This window comes from Pelobates fuscus, chromosome 5 (genome assembly GCF_036172605.1).
Source record: "Pelobates fuscus isolate aPelFus1 chromosome 5, aPelFus1.pri, whole genome shotgun sequence".
Taxonomy (NCBI): Eukaryota; Metazoa; Chordata; class Amphibia; order Anura; family Pelobatidae; genus Pelobates; species Pelobates fuscus.
Genome location: NC_086321.1, coordinates 345053835 through 345068380, shown reverse-complemented (window position 1 = coordinate 345068380; position 14546 = coordinate 345053835). Strand labels below are relative to the sequence as shown.

General features: G+C 42.6%; 1 protein-coding gene across 1 annotated transcript in view; it reads left to right on the top strand.

The window, feature by feature from the left end:
• WRN (WRN RecQ like helicase) overlaps positions 1-14546 on the top strand; it is an 87746-nt gene that overhangs the window by 36504 nt on the left and 36696 nt on the right. The window contains exons 17-19 of the mRNA XM_063455829.1: positions 1617-1723; positions 2004-2191; positions 10499-10673. Coding sequence (XP_063311899.1) covers positions 1617-1723; positions 2004-2191; positions 10499-10673 — 470 coding nt within the window. The remainder of the gene's footprint in view (positions 1-1616; positions 1724-2003; positions 2192-10498; positions 10674-14546) is intronic.

The following is a 14546-nucleotide window of genomic DNA, read 5'->3' as shown; positions in this document are numbered from 1 at the left end:
TGTGTAATTGTCTCATAATTGTCAGCTTGGCTAAATCGACATTGACTCCTTTTGGCACAGCTGAACTGATGAGAAAGAATTATTGTCCTACAAACACTTGTGCGGGTAATGCGAGAGTGGGACTTTTGAAAATGAATGGTTTAGAACTAATTATTAGAATTGTTTAAACATTTCTGATGTTGTTTGATGTATACATACATATTTATATTTGTTACTTTTGAGATGCTCAAAATATTTTCAAATTTTGTGATCTATCATAATAAGTGTATAAGAGTTTGCAGACATATCTATCTTCTAATAATAAATTGCCAAAAAATATGTTTTGATTGGCAAGTCTTAAAGGGACGCTATAGTCTCCAAAACAACTACAGCTTGAAGGATCACTATAGGGTCAGGAACACAAACATGTATTTCTGACCCTATAGTGCTACACCCACCATTTAGGTGGCTTGCCCCCCCCCCCCTTAGCTCTCCTATAAAAGTTTAAAACTCACCTTATTTCCAGCGCCGCGCGGGTCCTCCGGCGCTGGCTCCGCCCCCTTTGTGACATCAAAATGGCAGATTTTTAGCCAATACAATGCCTTCACATAGGAACAAATCGGCACGGGGCGGGGCCAAATGCCGTTTTGTCCAATCAGGACCTACTCATAGAGATGCATCGAATCCTTGCACCTCTATGAGGAAAATTCAGCGTCTCCATGCAGAGCGTGGGGACGCTGAACGGCAGGGCTGCCTACTGTGCAGCACTGCCCCAGAAAGCACCTCCACTGGCCATCTAAGGAGTGGCCACTTGGAGGTGTCCCTAGAGGCAATGTAAACACTGCCTTTTCAGGCAGTGTTTACATGAAAAAGCCTGAAGGCAATGATTACACTCACCAGAACAACTACATTAAGCTGTAGTTGTTCTGGTGACTATAGTGTCCCTTTAATGTAGTTGTTCTAGTGAGTATAGTCAGGCCCTGCAGGCTTTTTTTTTTTTTTTTTTTTTTTTTTTTTATATATTCTTCTTTTTAGGTGTGCAGTGATAAGTATAAGCTTGTCAAGCTAGGCCACAGGTTCGGATGGTGTGAGTTTGACGTGAAACAGAACAATTCAGGCATCTCTGAGTCACCTCTCATTTTAGCGCATTCCACAATTCGTGTGCGTTTGCAGTAGAGGCTGTTAGGAGCTAATAAGTCCTGTTTTGTGCTCGATCGTGTCGGAGCTATGAGAGGATACGTCCTACCATCTTGGCTGTCAGGCCCAGCCCCCCACAGGATTTTTAATGTCAACACTGCCTTTTCAGTGCAGTGTTTTCATTGCTCCCTAGGGACACCTCCAGTGGAAGTCACTTAGACAGCCACTAGAGGTACGTCCGGGGTCGTAAATCACCTTTCTCATCCGAAGTAATGGGAGCCGGGGGACTAAACAGTTATTTAAACCTACAGTTTCAGTAATACACGTTTGTATTCCTGACACTATAGTGTTCCTTTTAGCTATAGACCATTCATAACTTTACCTACTCCTATGGATTGATAGTACGCCATTCAGTTTCAACAATAATCAAACTTATTGAGAGATATTGATATGTGTTTTATTGCAATAGATTAAAAATATTTCTACTAATTAATCTGTAGGTATCACATTGATCGCAATAGATGAAGCGCACTGCATTTCTGAATGGGGCCATGATTTCAGAAGTGCATATCGAAATTTGGGATCTCTTAAAAGAACACTGCCATCGGTAAGAGCTGCCTTTCCCTCTCTGTTGCTATCCCATTGCGAGTCAGGAAATGTAATATAAACATTAATAGTAGGTCTTTATCTGCTTTGCAAATCTTTTTATTTTTAATTTCTCGTAGGTGTTCATTGAATATCTTTCTATCAGTTCAGTTTTGCCAATTTTAAAAGAATATTGTCAGAAAAAATGTTTCTGAAAATTTAACTAGGAAGTAGAAGCTGACTTCTTGAATCTTGAGAAGCGTGGGTTTTAACAAAATATTTTTCAATCTGTACCTCTTCAGGTGCCCATTGTAGCTTTGACAGCAACGGCAAGCCCCTCAATCCGTGATGACATAATGAGGTCCCTCAATTTGCGCAATCCACAGATCACCTGCACTAGTTTTGATCGGCCAAACCTATACCTTGATGTAGGACGTAAAACCTCTAATATCAGCAAGGATCTGCAACAATTTCTTGTTAAAAAGAAAGGGTAAGGCTACTTTGAGTAATGATGGTTTTCTGTAATTGTACATATTACAGCTAGGGCAGAATACATGTTAGAGTGGTCTTTGTGCTATTTTTCATGCTGTATTACAGCGGGATGTCCTGACCAAGCAATAAAGGTACTTGTTGAAATTTTAATGCTGATATGAGTTGGAAATATTATTAGTTTTTATTTGTTTGTTCATAGCAGGAGGAGAAAGCTGCTACCGACTCTCAGCACAGCTGTTTTGCTTCAGTAAAAGCAGTGTTAATAAGATTTCACCTTCAGCGGTTATAACGGTTTCTCCAGTTAATCCAATAGCTGTGTTTTTGATGGGTCAGATGACTTATTTTCTCATTACTTTCCATTACCATGCAGTAATGGAAATGTTAGAAATTGGGATTGGTTATGGCTTTGCGAAGGCGAATCTGTGTCTGAACCTCTGCTGTACTGAATCCTGGACCGTACTGATGACAGTGGCATATGTATGAGATTTAATGCAATACAGAAATTAATCATCCCTAGGCACTTTGTAGCTCAGGAGTGGCCAACAGATAGCCGTCTGGAGGCAATTCATTGTGGGGCTTGTAGTCCTGCCACAGCTGGATGGCTGTTTTTAGTCATACATGCTCCCTGACTGTTAGAATGCCAAGGATAATGCATTATATATTTTGTATCCCATGTTGAAGGGTTGGCAGTATGGCAAGCTGGTGAAATCTGCACCTAATCTTGTCTGGAGGAGTTTGTTGTTTTGCTGTTGTTTTTGTGGATGTTTTCCTTTCCACTACTTGTTTCTACTTTTGTGACTGTGGGTTATTGTTTGTGTAGTGTTCTCTCTAAGGTGGGAAAAGAAAAAGCAATTTCGAAATAGTACATAAAACTCTGAATCTAATTTCAGCATCACTGCCCAAGTCTGTTTGAATTTATTTCCTGCCACAATGATTTAATGTACCTGCTGGGTTCAATGCTAGAAAATCTTGCAGCCAGTGGAAAAGCATTGGGTGAGATGATGACACAGCTGCATTTTCTCACTGACTGGGTTCATTCCATTAAATCTTTCTTGTTTGCTGTATACAGATTGGTGACTTACACTATAAAGGAGAATTTACTTACATTGTAACATATTTTACAACAGAGGCTTTTGCATTACTGTTAAATCAGTGGTTCTGATACTAGAATAATTTTTGTTCCCCCCACATAGCTCTGTTCTGAAGAGCTTACTATCTAACGTTAGAGCCGAGCCGCAAACAGACAGATCTCCCCTAGGAAGCCCTATTTTCCTCCAACATCTATCAAGTTTCATTCAGGGTAGGAAAATACACAGATGTTGTCACAGATGGTTAGAGCTCAGGGTCCAAACAAAAAAAAATAAAAAAAGTTAATGTCAATAATTTCTCTGAGGACTCCACCACGTATCATATCATTTTACCAAACATATCATTAGTAGTAAAATGAGTCTGAGGACGCTGTCTACAAATTTACATTCTGGTAATTGGCATAATTTGTATACTCAACGGCTGCCTGTAGATGTTGAGTTTTTGTGTGTTTGTCCTGCAAGCCAGATTTAGAAATCTTCCATGATATGCTGCTTAATCTCCCGGAGCAATACTTTGTTCTCAGGGCAACTCGAGATGAGGAATAAGAGCAAAAAATAACAGTATACACTTTAAAGTAATTCAACTCTACTATCGTTCACTTCTAATTATTGGTTTCCAGTTTTGGTCTAAGAATAACAATTATTTATATAGTGTTGGAAATTCTGCAATTCAGTTCAATAAATGTACATTCTGTTAAACAGTGCTGTGGAGTCGGTAGATATACCGTATTTATCGGCGTATAACACGCACCGGCGTATAACACGCACCTCATTTTTAGAAAGAAATTCCAGGAAATTTCCCCCCCTCCCATAGTATTCCCCCCCTCATCCAATAGTATTCCCCCCCTCATCCAATAGTATTCCCCCCCTCATCCAATAGTGTTTCCCCTCATCCCATAGTGTCCCCCCCTTTCCATAGTATTCTCCCCCCCTTCCCTCCCATAGTATTCTCCCCCCTTCCCTCCCATAGTATTCTCCCCCCTCCCCTCCCATAGTATTCTCCCCCCTCCCCTCCCATAGTATTCCCCCCCCCATAGTATTTCCCCCCCCTCATAGTATTTCCCCCCCCTGACCTCCCATAGTATTCTCCCCCCTCCCCTCCCATAGTATTCTTCCCCCCTCCCCTCCCATAGTATTCTTCCCCCCTCCCCTCCCATAGTATTTCCCCCCTCCCCTCCCATAGTATTTCCCCCCCCATAGTACTCCCCCCCCTCCCATAGTATTTCCCCCCCTCCCCTCCCATAGTATTTCCCCCCCTCCCCTCCCATAGTATTTCCCCCCCTCCCCTCCCAATAGTGTACTTTCCTCCCCCTCCCCTCCCATAGTGTACTTCCCCCCCTCCCCTCCCATAGTGTACTTTCCTTCCCCTCCCCTCCCATAGTGTACTTCCCCCCCTCCCCTCCCATAGTGTACTTCCCCCCCTCCCCTCCCATAGTGTACTTCCCCCCCCTCCCCTCCCATAGTGTACTTTCCTCCCCCTCCCCTCCCATAGTGTACTTCCCCCCCCTCCCCTCCCATAGTGTACTTTCCTCCCCCTCCCCTCCCATAGTGTACTTTCCTCCCCCTCCCCTCCCATAGTGTACTTTCCTCCCCCTCCCCTCCCATAGTGTACTTTCTTCCCCCTCCCCTCCCATAGTGTACTTTCCTCCCCCCCAGTGTACTTTCCTCCCCCTCCCCTCCCATAGTGTACTTTCCTCCCCCTCCCCTCTCCTCCCCTCCCCTCCCATAGTGTACTTTCCTCCCCCTCCCCTCCCATAGTGTACTTTCCTCCCCCTCCCCTCCCATAGTGTACTTTCCTCCCCCTCCCCTCCCATAGTGTACTTTCCTCCCCCTCCCCTCCCCTCCCATAGTGTACTTCCCCCTCCCCTCCCATAGTGTACTTCCCCCTCCCCTCCCATAGTGTACTTCCCTCCCCCTCCCCTCCCATAGTGTACTTTCCTCCCTCTCCCCTCCCATAGTGTACTTTCCTCCCCCTCCCCTCCCATAGTGTACTTTCCTCCCCCTCCCCTCCCATAGTGTACTTTCCTCCCCTCCCATAATTACTTACCTGTCCTGAAGCGTGGGCCGGCTTCACAGCGCGCACCGCGGTACAGGAACTTTAATTTCAGGTTCCGGTTTCCGGCGGGACTGAAAGGAAGTGTGCACACTATTGTGCACACTTCCTTTCAGTCCCGCCGGAAACCGGAACCTGAAATTAAAGTTCCTGTACCGCGGTGCGCGCTGTGAAGCCGGCCCACGCTTCAGGACAGGTAAGTAATTATGGGATATCGGCGTATAACACGCACCCACGATTTTCCCCCTATTTTCAGGGGAAAAAAGTGCGTGTTATACGCCGATAAATACGGTATGTTCCGACTCCTCAGCTTTTTGTACTTCCGACTCCGACTCCTCTGTATTAATATGCAAATGTATTTTATACATTCCTTGAAGGAAAGAAAGGCAACATACATGTCATTACCACAGGACTACTGGTTGGGAAGCTAACAGTCTACTGTATTGAACAGTTTAAGCAAAAGACAAACACAATGAAAACAACAAAGTTTTATAAAAATGTTTTTATTAATCAATCAAGTGGCTGGATAGTAGCAGCAGGCATAAACATCAGGAACAGGAACTTTAAAAGTTCAAAAATACAAACCATGCTATTTGGTTGTTTTAGAACAAAAACAAAGCTGATCTATATGAACCAAAAACAAAATCTGTAAAACCTAGAAATGGTTTTATTAATCTGGAAATGTAGTTATAGGCTTAGCAAATGCAAATCAATTCAATGTAGAGTTCGAAGGAAGAGAATTGCCTCTGCCAGATCCTCTTTCATAGAGGCTCTTAAGTCAGACTTCATTATTTTTAGGGCTGAAAATAATCTTTCGACACTGACTTGGGTGGGTGGCATTGCAGTAACTATTCTGGCTACATCACTAACGATCTCTGGATAAACAAGGATGGCTTCTTCAACAGTAAGTTTTGATGAGCGATCATACTTTTCAACTTCTTTTAGTGCTTCATAAAACTCCTGTTGGAATTTTTTTATTTGGACATTTACTGGTTCTGTAACGCTTATGCGACTTCGCTTTCTTTTAGAACCTTCCATTTTGTCTAAGAAGGAATCAAAATCTAATTCTTCGTTTGAAGAAGATGATCCTGATTTACCACTATTGCTTAAAAGAACTTCATCCAGTGGAGGTATTTCAGGTCGTAATCCCTTCGTGCGAACTGCTACATCATAGAGGGCCTTTTTCCCAGTAGCAGTCTGTTCACTGTTCAACAAAAGTCGGCTCATTGGGTCGACATAAATAGCCGCTAACAAGATTTCATTTTCCAGCAAAAGACTCTCTCTTTTCATCATTGAAGATGCAATGCCCTCCGCTAATAACCCCCCATTTTTGTTCAGTTGATATAACAGGCTCTTCCATTCCAAAAGGAATTTACCCGGGGTTAGATTGTCACATTGCAAACTCTTGGTGACAGTGAAGGGGTGAGAAAGAAGGTTCTCCAGCTCTTTTGTTTGTGTCCACTGGCTTTCAGTTAATGCAAGATTTTCATTGTCCATTTCTTCTATGAAGTCTTTAAGTTCAAGCAAACGCTTCACCATTAAATAAGTGCTTCCCCAGCGAGTTGTTTGACCCAAAATGGCTCCTTTTCCTGCACGTCTTTTCAAAATTGCATCTGTTTTCGGGGCTCTGGCTGCAACAGTTACTTGCCGGAATTTGCCAATTAGTGTAGCTGCATGGCAATCTTTTAATCCATCTCTTATGGCAAGTTGCAGTGTATGAACAGCACATCGCATATGATGAATAGTAGCAAGCTTCAATGCTTCTTCAACAAAGTTGTCTAAAAAAATGTCAGCATTCTCTTCAGTTTCTAAACTTTCCCCAATACTTGCTGAACTGTCTTCCTCTAACTCTAATATCTGTTTGTAACCTTCTTCATCTGCGTTCATCTTCTCAATTGTGCTCAACATGTTTTTCAAATGGTTTAGAGCTTCAGTCTTGAACTATTGATCCTCCATTCCCTTCACTTATACAAGTGTCTCTAGTCCTGCAAAAAACAGATTTACTTAATCCCTTATCAGTGAGAGGCTAGGTTACCCATGGGCGCTGCGTTCCCTGTAACAGCAGAACACAACACTATGGAAAGTATAAGTATTGCCTTTCCTAATTGTGCGTTGCATGCCATATAGTGAAGCACATGAAAAGCATGCTTCTTCACGGTCACTTAACGTGTTCGTTTTGCGGTTACGTGAGGCACTGCATGCATTGGTCTTTATTCTTACAGTAGAGAAGTCATTAATTATAACTTTTTGTGAATTGGGACATTTAAACTTGCTTTTTTTAATTCCAATCTAAATTTAGTATGAGTCGGAGTCGGCAAACAATGCACCGACTCCGACTCCAGGTACCCAAAATTTACTCAGACTCCGACTCCTCGACTCAGACTCCACAGCCCTGCTGTTAAATGCAGAGGGTTGTATAGTGCAATTTCCAATGAGTTCTGAATTCTGGCCTGCTATATTCTTGAATTATTTTTTTAATATCAAAAACCATTTTCTTTATTTTTACGTTGTGCTGGCCAAATTGTAAGCCAACAGAGATGAATAAATCTAGACTTCTTAAGGGGAGCAGTCATTTCACAGAATTTTTTATATGTTTACTCATTCCTGTCATAGAGATTTATGAAGAGTGATAAAAATAAAATTAAATGTTGAAATCTGTACCTTTTTATCCTGCAACTGAGCGTCTCCATCTTCAGCTCCTTGTCAGTCATTGTTATAAGCTCTGTCCTTTGCACCTCTTTGTCAGCATTGAGAAAGTATAAAGAATAGAGTCGAAAAATAAACAATGTTTCCATTTCTCCTCTTGATTTGCAATGTGACCCCTGTCTCTGTGTTGCCTGAACTCAATAGCTAAACCTTAAGGAACACTACAAACACTGATAACCACTATGTCACGGCTAGTAGTGTGGTCCAGCACGCAGAAACTATGTAAACATATACATAATTAAGGAAAGGAAAATAACAGGATAGAGCGTAAACCAGACCTTAGAATGGCCGGACTAATACGCTAGAGACAGAGAATGGTCAAAGGGAAAGCCGAGGTCAAGGAAGCCAGAAAATACTCAATAACGTTTAAACAAGCCAAGTCAGGAAAACCATAGATCAGAATAACCAGGGAAAAGCCAAGATCAGGATACCAGGAGATAATAAACACGAAAATAGCACTCTCAGGAAACCAGGAAACGGAAACCACGACAGGGCAAAGTACTGGGGTAAACTAGGGGTTTAGATACCCCTCTCTAAGCTATGATTGGTCAGAGGGCGACCTCTGACCCCAAAACGTGCGTGTGCGTTGACGTCGTGACGTCACGCACACGTTGGTATAATTCTCGGGGGCGGAGCTATTCATAGACGCGACCACGTGATTGGCGCCATGTTGGATTCGGGCGTGATGCCCGGAAGAACAGAGAGAGCGGTTCCCGGCTCGCCGACGAGCAGGTAAGCTCGTGTTGTCGGCGCGGCCATGCCGGTCGGGCACGGCCGTGAGGCTCGGCGGGCCGGTGACCGCAACATACTACTGCCCGCTGTTGTAGTTTATGGTGCCCAGAGTACCCTGGTAAGCCTGTATCCCTGCCACTCACCCCTCCTTTGTGACCCGGGGTTCACTGGGCACTGCTTACTGCTTCTACTTCTGTAGAGAGTCGAAAGCTCCAATGCAGGAGCGTCTGTTAGCTCTACTTGGCTGAGCCACTTTTGTTTCTGTTTATGCAGCCCAGGTTGTGACTCACACAGCATGCATGAAAACAATGGTTTTACTTTCAATCAGATGTTAACTTGCTTTAGACATTTTTGTCAATGTAAATTGAACTTTAATCACACGCAGGAGACTCCTGCAGGGTAAAGAAGGCTACTAACAGAGCAGGAGATAATACATTTCAAACAGAATGTGCACAGCAGGAACAACTTCTTTTCAGGACGTGTTAAGGAACGCTGTGTAAGTCACACACAGGGAGGTGTGACCCGTGGCTGCATAAACTAAGTGATTTAACTCCCAAATGGCAGACAATTGTGCAGTGATACTGCAGGTGCATGATCTACACACAAAGTTGTTTTGGTGCCTATATTGCCCCCTTAACCTGAATAAGAGGATACTTATTGTTGGAGCCTCTTCCTGGTGAGGGTGGGTCTCTCTGCTACTGAGTCTTGGTGTGAAGTTGCCAGTAGCTTTAAGAAACGTAAAAATAATGTGGTGTTTTTTTCGTTTTTCGTTTTTTTTCCATTTATTCTATTTACGTTTACAATACCTGCACGATGATTAAAAATTAGTTACATTTTGACCACATAGTTTACTAATACTAGGTAGCTACGTGTGGCTACCTTATTCCTTCTCCCGGTAGACATTTAATGTGGGGACTCCCAGGACCACCTAATAACCTGGAGATAGCACTAGACATCCTCCTGTCTTCTCCTTGCAATGTGTGTGGCTGACAGAGTTAATATAACAGTGATTAGGTCAGTGTCAGCCCATATATCTGTACATTTCTTCCATAAACAGTACCATGGATTACTCCGACAATACAGCACCCATAAACAAAATTCATTTTGTCCCTTTTCCTTTTAAGGCCCCATGCCTTACATAGCATGTGATGTCACCCTTGGAAGGGAGTGGTCTGTAAGCTGAAGTATTTAACATATTTTTTAATAACATGTGCGGTATGATGGGAGCAGTGGAGATCCTTGCACTCTATGCAAGAACGCAGCTCCTTTAATAATGACAATGTTCTATAGCTTTTGTCCCCTTGATATTCTAAGGGGTTGTTTGCAAAGAGGATTTCTGGGGTAAAGTAGAGCAGTGTGCAGGAAAATCATTAATTGGTTTCCATAGCGATGCTCTACTTTTAGAGTTTTTTCCAGAGTTGCTCTGAATGCTTTTCGTATAGCTAGAATGAAACAATTACAAGGGCAAAAAAAGAAATACAATTAAATCTCTGAGAAAAATATATGAATTCTGGGTGAATTTCTACTTGACCAGCGTTCAATATTTTGTTGCCAATGGCTCGCCAGCAAGTAGAAATTTTGACCCCTTGTCTGATTTATTTGAATTAAAAAAAAAAAAAAAGTCAGGGGGCTTGGAGAGAAGATTAGCCAATCACTTGGAAAATTGTTTGCTTTAGTTTACATAAAACGTTGCTCAAGTATGATGTGTGGGTGTTCGTTTCTGTAGGTCTGGCTGGGAGTTTGAAGGAGCTACAATTGTTTACTGCCCTTCCCGGAAGACATCTGAGCAAGTTACAGCAGAGCTGCTTAAACTGGGCATTAAATGTGGCACTTACCATGCTGGCATGGGGATCAAAGCAAGGAGGGAAATACATCATCGGTTCATGAGGGATGAACTCCAGGTAAGGTCACAGATCTCACAGAATCTCAACATTCTGTCTACAAAGCCCGGAATCTCTGATCAACCAGTGAATAACGCCTATTTACTGTTTTTTTTTTTTTTTAAATAATTTTATTTTCTATTAATGGTATAAAGAAAGAAATGTAGAAAATGCATGGAGATTGTAGGTGATCAATAAGAACGTTTTATAGAAACGGTGACATACGTGTAATTTTAAATCACGTCTTCATTGGTAGTTTCCAGCTAACTGGCTTCCTGGATTAACGTGATCATTGTAATGGTGAGGAATGCATACTTACAAGGTAATGCGCTAAACTCTGAATTTCCCCGCACCCAAAGGGTCAAAACCATCTAGCGCTGTACAGGGCCATTCGGAATGTAAAATCCATACGTTGTTTACACTTTTTAACAATGTCTGAATTTCGCAGAGCAGGCTCCAAACGAGCCTGAATTTGGTCCATAGTTTAGCCAGACTGAATGCTACCAGACAGCTGAAATCTTGACCCAGATACTTCAAAGAAATCTGAACTATCTGCATATCTTCATGATGAGCTGGGAACCAGCAGGAAAATAGTAAAAAAAAAAAAAACAACCTCTGTGGCGTAAGGGCTGTGGAAATAAATAAATAAAATGCCTATGAGGGTCAATATGACTCCCATATTATTACAGGGGAGGTTAAAAACCTCCCTAATGCCCCTACCTAACAATATATGCTTTAATTAGCTTTAAGTAACACATGCTTTAAAGGGAAACTATAGTGCCAGGAAAACAAACTTGTTTTCCTCACACTCTAGCTTCCCCCTCAGTCAAGGCCACTCATCCCCCCCCCCCCCCCCGTGTTGCAGAAGGGGTTAGAAACCCTTTCTGTCACTTACGTCGGTCCAGCACTGATGTCCCTCGGTGATGTCTCGGGGCCAACTTCACTCCTCCCCTGCCGACGTCAGCCAGCGGAGAAGACCTAGTGCACATGCGCGGCAATGGCCGCACTCACATTAAGATTTCCCAATGGGATTTATGGTGACGCTGGAAGTCCTCATAAATAGGCTGGTGACGTAGCTCAGTTAGTCATGAGTAGAATCTGTTTAACCCTTGGGTCGCAGGTTCAAATCCCGGCAGGGTTGACTCAGCCCTTCATCCTTCTGAGGTAGAGAAAATGAGTACCATTAAATTGGGTAATCGTAACAACCCCTGGATGTTGGGCTAAGGTAACATCCCCAGGACGTACTTGGAAACCAGAGTAATCTGAATGTACCTTTCCTGGTTAAATACTTTGTTGTTATTTTTATTATTATAAATAGCGCAAGGACATCCAGTGGCATTTAGGCGACCAAAAGTCGGATAACCACCTAGATTTCCCTCTAGTGGCGGTTTGGTTGACAGCCACTGGAGGCGGAGTTAACCATAGCAGGTAATTATTGCACTTTATTAAAAACGAAAATATTTACATGCTCAGGCTTAAGGGTGATGGGACACTGCACCCAAACGACTTCAATGAGCTGAAGTAGTCTGGATGTCTACATTGTCCCTTTAATTAGCTTTAATAAGTATAAGCGTTTCCATTTTAGTCTGAATTCAACCATTTTCTCCGAAATCCAGTATTTAGTGAATTACCCTGCTTTGTGGATTACTGTGATACCCAGTCTGCCATGGCACTTCTAGTCTGCACTGATGAGCTAATGTGAACGTTCATAGCAATATCAGCATTGTGCAACTTTAGATATTATAGGTTGTTATTGTTAGACAGTTGTGTGTTTCGGTTTAAGTTTTGGATTTGTTAATGGTGAATCATAAATAAAACATACTTCCAGACAATGTACACGAAAAGGATAAATGGCTGCCTTACAAATGCACACTCATATATAGTAAGAAATATAAACCGTGGACTGAGGAAAATATGATCTGCTTGTCCTGAACTGCTTGAGATTGATGAGAGTAACACATCTGGGCATCTGCTGCTGTCATAAATTTAGTTACTACCCCATTAATGTGTTCGGAGAGGAGCTAGTGAGTCAGAACTGTGCTGTTTCTGAAAGTGAATTTAAAAGTATTCAAGCTCATAGCAGAATGAGCTCATGAAGCAATAACTGGTGTTCTCATTATTATTAATTTAAATCTCATTTATAAAGCGCCAACAAGTTCCGTAGCGCTGTACAGTCGGTGGACTAACAGACACGTATTTGTAACCAGACAAGTTGGACGCACAGGAACAGTTGGATTGAAGGCCCTGCTCAATGAGCTTACATGCTAGAGGGAGTGGGTATAGTGACACAAAAGGTAAGGGTAGGGTAGAAAAGTACGTTGCTAGGATAGTATTCGCTGAGGGCTTAGGGTTTTGTTTTGCTGACCGTTGCAGGAGAGGAATCCGGGTGCGGGGACGGAAAGCTGTTCAGTTTAATTGATCTGCTTTCCTAAAGAAGTAAGTTTTCAACGTTTTCAGAGTGGAGACTGGGTGTAAATCCAACAGAGAGGGTAAGGGTATTCCATAAGTATGGTGCTGCCCTAGAGAAGTTCAAGACGAGCATCAGAGTTAGGAGCCTTGTTCATTGAGCGATTAATATAAGTTACAAAAGGGTCTTGATTCAAAAAACTTACATTATTAGAGAAAATGTATTGATACTTACCGTAATTTTCTTTTCCTGGCTATTACTCATCGCAGCATTTAACATATGGGTTTAGCTCCTCCCTCTAACCCTCATGACAGGAAACACAATCAGTTAAACAATTAAGCCTACCTTCCCCTAGTATAATAGGTACCCCAGTATCCTCCACACCTCAGTCCAGTAACAAGACGAATAAACCAAGAGAGGGTGGGAGACCAAATGCTGCCATGAGTAATAGCCAGGAAAAGAAAATTACGGTAAGTATAAATAAATTTTCTCTATTCCTGGCTAATCATGGCAGCATTTAACATATGGGATTCCCAAAGCAATAACCACTCAGGGAGGGTAAGTCATGCTACAAAAATTGTTTAATATCCACTTAAGGCTTATAAGAGTTCAAGACCGATAGGCCAAACTCTGAATCAGAACGAGATGAGACATCCACTCTGTAGTGATGCACAAAGGTTTTTAAAGATGACCAATTGGCAGCTTTACAGATGCTCTCTGCAGGAACTCCTGACTCTGCAGCTCATGAAGTAGCGATGGACCTCGTGAAATGTGCCTTGATGTCCTTGGGAACTGGTACCTGTTTAGTTCTCTAAGCTCTAGAAATAGCCTGAACAGTCCAGGAACGAAGGGTTGCGACAGAAGCAGCTTCACCTTTACGAGAACCCCAAGGTATCACAAACAATTAGGGAGACTTTCTCCAATTAGCTGAGTGTGCAATATTTGTGGAAAGACACCTCCTTAGGTCCAGCGTATGACATCTTTCTTCTTCAGGAGATGATGGCTCCTGAAAATACCCCGGCAGGACAATCTCTTGATTCAGATGGAAGGATGTAACAACCTTTAGAAGGAACTCAGGTCTAGGCCGTAGCACAACTCTATCATCGAAGAAGGTAGTGAACGGTTCCTCCGACGACAGTGCTCTAATATCTGACATTCTCCTAGCAGAGACCAAGGCCAGTAACAACAGGGTCTTTAGAGAAAGAACCTGCATCGGGACCTCATCAATAGGTTCGAAGGGATGTTCCGTCAAGGCCTGCAGAACCAGAGGCAAATTCCAAGGAGCTGAGAATATCTTGATAGGAGGTCTAATCCTAATGACTGCTTTGAAGAAGCGAATCACAATAGGATTTAATGCCCAACGAATACCAGAAAGAACCGAAAGAGCCGAGCAGTGCACTTAAAGCGTGTTAAGTTGGCCTGCTTGTAGGAAACCCAAAACCTGAGACACGGAAGGAGAACCTAAATCTTGAACCTTGGAATGACAC